The sequence below is a fragment of the Pelophylax lessonae genome, assembly GCF_965119305.1.
Source record: "Pelophylax lessonae genome assembly, contig: HAP1_SCAFFOLD_1398, whole genome shotgun sequence".
Classification (NCBI taxonomy): domain Eukaryota; kingdom Metazoa; phylum Chordata; class Amphibia; order Anura; family Ranidae; genus Pelophylax; species Pelophylax lessonae.
Window position 1 is genome coordinate 4,758 of NW_028118999.1, and position 10,079 is coordinate 14,836.

General features: G+C 36.1%; 1 protein-coding gene across 1 annotated transcript; it reads right to left on the reverse strand.

Moving 5' to 3' along the window:
* Window positions 1-6,094: 6,094 nt before the first annotated feature.
* LOC309544166 (actin remodeling regulator NHS-like) lies at window positions 6,095-10,066 on the reverse strand. The gene is made up of 3 exons (XM_082276534.1): window positions 9,335-10,066; window positions 8,765-8,891; window positions 6,095-6,934 (listed from the first exon to the last, which is right to left on the reverse strand). The coding sequence occupies exons 1-3, from the start codon at window positions 9,948-9,950 to the stop codon at window positions 6,376-6,378; spliced, it is 1,302 nt and encodes a 433-aa protein (XP_082132660.1). The 5' UTR covers window positions 9,951-10,066; the 3' UTR covers window positions 6,095-6,375.
* Between the last annotated feature and the right edge of the window lie 13 nt (window positions 10,067-10,079).

Genomic DNA, 10,079 nt, shown 5'->3' on the forward strand with positions numbered 1-10,079 from the left:
ATAACACTTAATTCACAAACACATTCACACGTAATTATAGTTTATAGGCTAGATATCTTATGGTCTGTATCTTCAATTAGAAATTTGCATGAAAAATAAAAAGCCTTTCTGTTTTATTATATGATATACTTTTATTATATAATTATTGAAAACCCTTTGAAGTCTGACTGACCAAATGGGCCATACCACTTTTCTATCTCCAACAGCGCATCTTGCAGTTTGAGCTAAGTTTATTAGCCAAGCATTTTATTAAGACACACTTTTTTCATGAAAATACTATAGGTGCCAACACACTTAAAATTGCTATGGATATAAACCTTTTTTTAGTTATGTGAAGAAATAAAATATGCTTAGAAATTACACTTAATCTCTCTCATAACTCTAGGATACAGATTATAATTGAGGGTTTAAAATGTTTTCCTTCCCTAAACATGGATTAAAGCCATATATATTGTTTGTGGTAATGTATAAAGTGTGATATGTAAAAAAAAATCAATATGGGTGATCTTTCCACTTTCTTTCTCCAGATTGTGACTAGGGTGGGAATAGGGCAGTTAAATCTACTCAGTCGATAACTTTAACAGTATATAAATACTTTCCACACTTTGTTTGCCATCATTGATAATTTAGCCTACTGTAACTTATTTATTTCATGGACTGGACAAAGAATCATCATCTGGTTGGGTAATGGCTTTTCTTTTCAGTAGAGCTATGCTTTTTACCCTCTTTAATTTCACATTCTTTTCCCTTCACTTTGATATCGCCTATTGCCATTTAGAGCTTTGAATATCTGAGGTCTGTTCAGAAACAAAGGAGCAGCAGTTATTGTGCCACTCTAATTCCTCCCTTTCTATGTCGTGGCATATACAGGCTTTTATTTCACACACTTATAATATCATAGACTCATTCCCAAGCTGGTCTTGGGTCATTTTTAAACCTGATAGGTCTACTTTTTGATCTGACAACATTTAAATATAAGGGTTACGAAAAATGTAAAGAGCTTTTAAACATGTAAAATGGCTAGATTTGTCAATACAAATCTAGCTTGCTGACATATTTTTGTTCAAGCTTACGTTTAGCTGGTTAAAATGGTTGTGGCCCATAGCTGGTGTTTTTAAAAATCTATTTATTCTTACAGGGTGTTGTTTTCTACAAGTATGAAGACAGCATTACCAAGTGCAGACTCTAACAAAAGTCTTCCCTCTAACGAAAAAGAGCACCAATGCACCAATACTGAAGATTCATCTGTTAAAAAGTGACCTTTGCAGAGTAACTTTTCCAGGCTGCCATTTGCAGAAGGACATCAGTCATGGCAGTCTTCATGTTTCCCTCTGGATAGGTTATTTAAAGTGGAACTAAACCCCCCTATCCTTTTGCCGCTAAAGACAGCACCATCTTAGCCTCTATTTAGATCTACAGTTGCTATGGCACTGCACATGACAAACTATGGCAGCAACTATTTGAGACCCTGAAAGTCCAACTGAGGGCAAATGACAGTACACAGGTAATTGTGACCTTTATCATCAGAGGCTAGTCTTGAATGTAGCTTACACTGCACATACGCTGGTAGACAGCAATTGAAAACACTGCAGAAAAACAACATTGATATGTCTGAGTAAGGGTTTAATTACTTTTATTGAACATTTCTAACTTCAGCCTTCTTTTGGAAAACAGGTAAATCCGTAAGTTTAGTTCTGCTTTGTAGCATTTCTTGTACAACAATTCCAGATCAGCCACATCTAACCCTGCTAAATGCCATCTTCTCAACTTACTTGGTGTCCTTCTTTGTTAATCCATACACAACTGTATTATTGACTCCAATCTGTTTTAATTATAAGACCTGAAAACTCACTGACATCTGTGACTTAACTTAAAATCAAAAGTGCAAATCACTTTCTTAAAAATCCACTTTCTTTCAAAAACTAAAGAATATTTAACATCTTTTTCTTTGAAGCCCAACTTTGGGAAAAGTAAAAGCTTGTGAAATGCTTGTTTAGGTCTAGGGGATGGCAAAAGCACTTTAAAGTAGAAGTAAACCCTGCCATCTTGACCTTTGTTTAATCTTCAACTGCCATGGTGTTGCACATGTGATCAGTTACGACACCAGCCATTGGATGGTTTGACAGTTTGGTTGAGAGCACAACCAATGTGATATTTACACTCCCGGCATGTGCCGGGAATGTAACTTTTTTTAAACTGTTAAATCAATAGGTTTACTTCTGCTTTAACGTATCTAATTCTCTGCTTTTCTGGCAGACGACTCTCCTCCATGCTGCGGCAGTGGACTGTTCCTCAATGTCCTCACATCCAATATAGGGCTATGGGCCTTGCAGTAGTTTTGGAGACATAATATGGACCATAGACCACCAGATTACAGCACATGGGGGCCTACTGGAGCAGAGAATCAAGTAGGTAAAATTGCTTTTCCAAGTCCCCTAAATATAAGTGATAATTTATACTTTTCTGGAGTTCAGCTTTATTCTCCTCAAATCCTTTTGTTAATGACTCTATTTTCTGTCAATGAATTTTTTCTGTTCGTTTATCATCAAGATCATTTCAACTTTTCATGGTAATTCGGTATACTTTTTAAGAAAGCATATGTATGATTTGGATTATGGAAAGGTACTGAATAACATCCTCTTCTGCTAACTATGCAGTGAACAACTCCCTATTCTTACATTTCCATTGTCAACACAGCAAATGTGACTAGCATGAGAATTATTCAAGTTTTGTCAAGTTATAGAAACATGCATGCAGACACATAAACACATGAAATGTGAGTTTGGCTGAACATCTGAGAAGGTTTTGTTACTGTATTTAAAGCTAGAAACTTTTTTGTCCTTTCACCTTACAAAAAACACCACTTAAAATGTTTCCCCTCTTCCTGTACTTGTCACTTCTTCAGTGCATTAAAGATATAGCTAACAGGGACTACAAGGATACTATAGTGAATATAATACCTAATATGGAAATCTAATACTTACATTTGGGTTAGAAGAAAGGCAGCATTGGTCCAGGTCTAGGTCACTGGGACAGCTATGTGACTGGTTTGGGGGCATATCATTTTAAGTGCAGCTTAACAATAGTTTTGGGTGAGAAAATAGAAATTGGAAATATTAAATTACTGTAAATCTGTCTTTACCTACTGTAAGTATTCTTATCAATGTAATTTATTTGCTTTCATTTGATGCCAGGGATAGTAAATGCTTTGGCATTTGCAATAATATGACAGCACTTAAAATAGATTGGGTGGTTATTTCATTTTCCATCATCTTGTTTTAACTGTACAACATTGACAACACAATAATTGTGCTTCAACAATTACAAAAATGCATGGGCATTGCAAGACAATAAAGGGGTTTCCCAGATCTACTGGCAATTGTTATGCATACATACATAGCTGGCTATTTTTAAGCTTGGAACCATTGTTTCTTGGAATCTTGTGACATTTCCTTTTGGGATTATTCAGTAATTCCCCTTTGGGATTATTAAAATATTCTGAATCTGAATTTACATATAATTCCATATCAAACTGTTTTGGTAGAAAGTTGTTTAACATGAGTGTGTGACAAGGATTCCCACTGGGATTCCTAAACCATCTCCTGTCCATTTTTCAGCTGTAGGAAATACCCATGCCTACAATCGATATATCATTCTGACTGATGCAGAATACAAAAGTTGTTTACGTTAATAACTTTATAGCATCAAATACTGACTTGTTAAAGACAAAGACTGTGATATATTATCCTGGCTAATAATATCCTTGTAGGCTTCAGTGAATCAGACAACCATCATGCATACGGTATACTGTTGGCCCATACAGCAAAATCATACAACAAAACAAAAAGTATTTTTTAATGCCATCAGTAAAAGCTAAAAAGAAAAAAAAATGTCATAATTTACAGTTAATTTAAATGCCTGACCAGTAGTCATATCCATATACGTGGTAGTTTTTAATGGTGATCATGTTATTTTCTTGTTTTTCATTTATTCCATGCATATTAAGAATGTGTTTGTTTAATTTGGGTTTTTTTTTTGTTTTTTTTTTTACATGTGCGTTTTTTTTTTGTTTTTGTTTGTTGTGCTCTTTTGCAGTTTGTCACAGTTTTTTTTTTTTTTTTTTACCTTTTAATGGCACTTCCACTAAGTGTACTGGAGCATATGCAACCAGGTTTTAATTCAGCCATACAGAAAAGCACCTTTTATTCACTAGTAGGGATAATTGGGTACACATACACAAGAAAAAAAAAAAGACATGCTACAACTTTATGCTGTTTGCTATTTTTAAAATAAACATCTCCCTTCAGTATTCCTAGGAAATATTCACTGCAGACAATCTCAATCCTATACCAAATAATATTTTTCAGAATAGAAGACTGGAAGCTTCAAGTGCTTTCAATCTTGTCAGCTGCCTAAATTATGTAACTAGCAATCTTGCTACACTCTTCATTAAGTTAAATAGTAAGAAGCTTTTGTAAATATATATTCCCTTCAAATTAATAACAGTTCAAAACTTGAAAAATACCAGTGGCAACTCTTAGAGCCGGTTAACACTACTCCGACTTGGGACGTGACTTGTGTGCCCTCAAGTAGCCCCAAGTCTCTTGTCATTACAAATTCAATGTAAATGAATGAGAGCCGTCTTAATATGCACTACTGAAGTTGCTCCGACTTCAGAAAAGGTTCCTGTACTACTTCAAGGCGACCTCTATCCGACTTGTGCACATAGACTTCAATGGGAGTCGCCTCTAAGTCGGACCCTTATCTATTTTCAAGCGACTGTGATCAGACTTTCCAGGAAGAAGAAAAGGATTACCCAGGCATTCCCCACAGACAAAGTCGCCTATCATTTAAGTATCTTCAAAGTCTCTTCAAAGTCTCTTCAAAGTCGGGCTAAAGTCGGCGCTAAAATGTGGCTCCTTCATGGGGCGACTTTGAGTCGGAGTAGTGTGAACCGGCTATTACAGACTTTTTCTGTAAAGCAGTACCAACAGCAAATAATATAACAACCAAAAGGTTGTAAATTTACTGTCGTCATAGCAATTAGGAGATAATTTTGAGCTTGCTGCTACATTTCAATGTTGCTATTAGTGCTGCTTTAAAAACATTGTCTACTTACATAGGCAAAAGGCATCAGACCATATTCAAGAGACCCTGCATCAAGGTTATGCCCTGAAATATTGTGCAATTTATTCCTCAACAATATAGCTTGATGCCATCTTAACACTTGGGATGACCTCTGAATTGGTTCCTTTTGTGTCATTGCACTTGTCGTTTGGTACCCATTATAAAACTGATAATATTGATTGAGAATAACTCATTTTAGTTCAGATTCTAAAGAATAAAGCACCCTTCCAGATTTCATTGGATTTGCTGTTTAAAATAATGGTAAACTTGAAAGGTTGAATAAATGCTACAGTACTTCGAAATAAATTTTTACATAAAAACACCTTTTTAAAAATGATTATTTAAAAATGTAAAAAAATGTTTGAGGCTGTTAATTATTATCTTTGCTAATAACGGTCATGTCCAGTATAACCGTGATGCAGAACAGGGCAGATGGTATTCACAGAATACAACTAGGATTTAACTTTCATGACTTCATCTTGGATTCCTGTTGTGCTGCAACACGTTATTCATCATGAGCATTACACATATTTTTCAGGATTTCTAATGCCTTTTATTTGATTGGCTGCATATCCACTTTTAGTTAATAATCCTATTTACAAATGTATCAAAAATAAGCTATTTACAATCTCTTTTAATTATTTTGAAAGCTTGCTCTATTTTTATTCCCTAATATACAAAAATACCTATTTTAAGAATTATTTCCTTTTTTTCCCATCTGCTTAGTTCCCAGGGAAGCACTTCAGCAAAGAAATATTTCAGCATTTTTTGCTTTTTACAATATGAGTAGTTATTCCATAGCAATATAATTTTCCTATTACTTCCCCATCAATGTGGATTTATTAGATCAACAGCTACTATTTTTAAACAAAAGCTTAGCTTAGGTAAACACAATAAAATGCCATTTTTAATAGAATAGTAAATGATGAATAATTGCACTAATATTTTCTTTAGTCCGTTCTGTATGTTTTTCATCAGTGCTGTTCTACGCCCTTAATGTTTAGAGCACCCTGCAATTGTTTCCTATAAATTAAGTGTTTTTGCCAGGAAGGATATTTTTTACAGAAAATGTTAATTGGAATCAATGCAAACCAATTCTTTTCTCTGTCCAACTTTACAGCAAGTTTGTGAATTTGCAGGGATTTCTTTCCTCTTGTTGGCTTTTATATAAATTATTTTAAATAATGACCAGCAATATGTCTATAAAGATTTTTTTGTGGCAATCCAGAAGTTGCACAATTTATAGTCCTACGTAGAGTTTTGTGAAGATCTGTCATCATGAGGACTGCCATCTGAATTTTCTGTCTCACCTTCGGAGATGGCCTGCATTGGGGCATTGTATAGCCGACACCTGACACTATAACGACTGCTGCTTGCAGCAGGAGGCACACGGGACCTTCCAACTCTTGAAGCAGCAGTCTTTAATGTAAATCCTTCTGATATGGCTCGAGGAGTGCAAGGTGATACTGGGGAAAATGAATCACTGCCAGGTGATGATTGTAAAGATTCTTCAAAACTAGAAGTAGACTCTAGGGGCAAATCACCAAGTGACTTTGGAGTTACTGGGCTCTTCAGTATTTCAGTAGCTGACATACGATAACTGGTTTCTGACCTGCTGCCCTTTTTGAGGAGCAGTAACTTAAACTCTTCATTTGATGTGTTTGACTTTTTGGCATTTCTAAGGATGAGACCAGCGGATCTTTGAGAACTTCCTGGCGTTGCAGGCTGGGGCGCTCCAGATACAATTTTTGATTTGTTTTTTGCACCCTCTCCAGAATCTTTTCTTCCCAGAACTTTTCGTTTAGATCTGAGGTAAAAATAAAGCAAAATAATGGTTAACATTGTAAGTATATACTAGATGTATACTACATCAGAAGTAGTGGCAAGACCTCAAAAATCATTAGAAGCATTGTGCTGGGAAAGGGGCGACTAACATTAAAATGTTTGTAAAGTTTATATTTTTAATTATTTTTGTTAAAAATAACAAACATGTTATACTTACCTGCTCTGTGCAGTGGTTTTGCACAGAGCAGCCTAGATCTTCCCTTTTCTCTGGTCTCTCTTCTGCTCCCCTGGCTCCTCCCTCCTGTTGAGTGCCCCTACAGCAAGCAGCTTGCTATGGGGCACCCAAGCCTCAGCTCCCTGTGTTCATTCAGAGATGGAGCCACTTCCTAGTCCCGCACCCTCTCTGTCCTCATTGGCTCACTGACTTTGATTGACAGTAGCAGGAGCCATGGGTGTTTAGCAGCTGTCTTAGCCAATAAGGAAGGAGAGTCACAGACAGCCGGGTCTGTCCTGCAACATCACTGGATCTAGATGGACCTCAGGTAAGTATAAGGGGGGCTTCTGCACACAGAAGGCCTTCTGCCTTTATAAACACTTTAAAGACAAAGAGCCTACACCACTGCACTAATAACAAAATACTACCAAGCTGGGAAATATGAATATGTATCACATATATGATAAAATCAAAGTAACCCTTCCTACACCATCCTAAAACATCCTAAAACATGCAACAACACCAAACAACTCCCCTCAGATCTACGCTATCCATATACAGGTCGTTTTTGTTATTAGCTGGTGGGCTAAACAAAAAAAAAAAACAACAACATATCCCTCCATCCACACAAATTAGATGGATGAAGAAATCCCCAATACCCATCCCCCCTCCTCCACCGGGACATTGCATTTTAACAGCGACTCCCTGACAATTGGCTGCAGCCCCTGATTGAGAAAAGTTTTCACTGACATTTGAGGGGGGCTACCTCTTTTAAAAAAGCCAAAGAAAGATGAAATACGAATAGATATAAGAGTCGAGTTCAGCTTTCCAAGAACGGTCCTTTTAGGCAGTTTTATAAGCAACTTTTTTGTCTTTAAGGGTTTATTGTTTCAAAGTGTCTGCACTGAAAACAGGCAAACTCGAAAGCAATTCTGCCACATGATTGATCAGCATGTAATTGATAAACAATTACCACAATCCCCATCTTATTTTTTCATTATATTTTTTATTTCTCATTATATTTTTAATTTCATTCACTAATATGTAGTTTTGCACTGAGTTTTTCCTCATTCATTTTTAATTTAAGTGTCATGCTAACAAATTTTCACTTTTGAAAAAACATTGCAAATTTACTGAATCATGCATACCAAATTAAAGTGGTTGTAAAGTCACTAGTGATAAAACAAGCAATCCCATCTTTTACTTGAAGATTTAATGTGCAGTATCTGTAGATTTTAAAAACGATTCCGCAAAATACCTTATTTTACAGTGCCGCTGGGTGCTCATGTGACCTGCTGAGCACTACAATGGGAAGGGCTGTATTTCCTCGCTGACATCAGCCGGGAGGAGAGAAGGAGAGTGACGGGGGGGGGGGGGGGAGTCACATGGGCGCCTAGCGGCGCTGGAAAAAGAGTATTTCCTGGAATTATTTTTTAAAACCACAGATACTGCACATTAAATCTTCATGTGAGAAAGGGGTTTAGATGTTTTATCACTAGTAATATTACAGCTATAGATTCAAGAGGAGAGGGGTGGGGAGGAGATGGCTGACACACAGACTGAGATGACAGGTAGGGAGGGAGGGGGGAGAGAGGAGAGCAGCAAAATGACATAAACTGACCTAATGAACCAATTTACCTGTGAATAGCTGCAAAAAGATCTTCGGTAGTACGGGGCTTGTTAGGTGACACAAAGACATCATCAGTGTCTGCCTGGGAATCCTCACTCATTGGTGATATCAGAGAGTCCTCGCTTACTGAGGAATCTACAGAAAATTAGAAAGCGTTGCATACATTAGGTATATTTTAATGATTTGAATGTATTAAGGAAAGCGACATTGTCATTGACTCCTAAATACATGAACTTGGAATCTAGAAATAGTATATGATTTGCTAAAGAATACTGTATAAAGTAATGACTGCTATAAATGTAGATTAATACAACTACATAAATTGAGCATTTTATAACTGAAAAATACTTTAAATGTTGTTTGATATATGTTGATAAAAAAACATTTTCATGGGAAAACAAAACTGCTCCTGCACTAAAACGCTATTCTAATATAATATCTAGTATTTAAAAAATAAATAAATAAATAAATAAATATATATATATATATATATATATATACACCCGTATATCAAATAATAATAAAATGTCAATGACAAGAAGCAAGTATGTTGTAAAAGAAAAATATTAAAAGTTAACCTTTCCAGGAGGCATCATCAAAGCTTTCTGTTGTATCTTCTGACCTGCTATCTTCTGAGGCACTTTTGGTTGAAATACCTGATACAATTTCAAATTCCTGCTCTGGACAACCGTCACTGAGTGGATTTAAAGTGGATATTTCTGATTCAAAGCTGAGAGTATTTCCAGGCACTTTGTCACTGTTGCTTAAGACAGGTTCACTGGACAACCGAGATACATCAGAAATATTGTCTTGCACACCAAATCCAGTGTTGAGTCCTCTAACAGGTTCTTTCATGGTAAATGGGTCACACATTACTCGTAATTTATACTCTGCCTTAATTTGCCCTTCCCATTTAGTCTGACTTATTTGATCATTTGCAAAATCACTGCTATCTACAGAGTAATCTTGTACATACTTTGTTATTGTTTCTGGGTTTGCTGTGAAAATAGTTTCCTCTATTATTTCTTCAGGTCGATATTTATGGTGTTTCTCTGCTTCATCTTCTTTAGTTCTAGTGATCAAGGGTGGTGGCATATCAGGTTTGTATAAACCATGTCCAGTAAAAAGGGCAGTTGCTTGAAAAAATGATTCGGGGCTTTTGTCAACTGGTGATGCATCAATGTAGGGAAGCATTGCTTCTTCAGTGGAGAACTGACGTATTATTGATTTCTTAGGTGCTAATACAGATGTTTTCTCATGGGGATATGTATCCACAATTATTGTAGGATCCTGGGTACATAGGATGCTAGTGCTTTCTTTATG

Bases quoted from the DNA above. Each gene is read 5' to 3' on its own strand.
- LOC309544166 (XM_082276534.1), bottom strand. From the start codon at position 9,950: ATGCTTCCCTACATTGATGCATCACCAGTTGACAAAAGCCCCGAATCA. The intron at 8,892-9,334 runs GTTAACTTTTAA...AATTTTCTGTAG, and splicing joins TGATGATGCCTCCTGGAAAG to ATTCCTCAGTAAGCGAGGAC. The intron at 6,935-8,764 runs GTAAATTGGTTC...TTTTTACCTCAG, and splicing joins CTTTTTGCAGCTATTCACAG to ATCTAAACGAAAAGTTCTGG.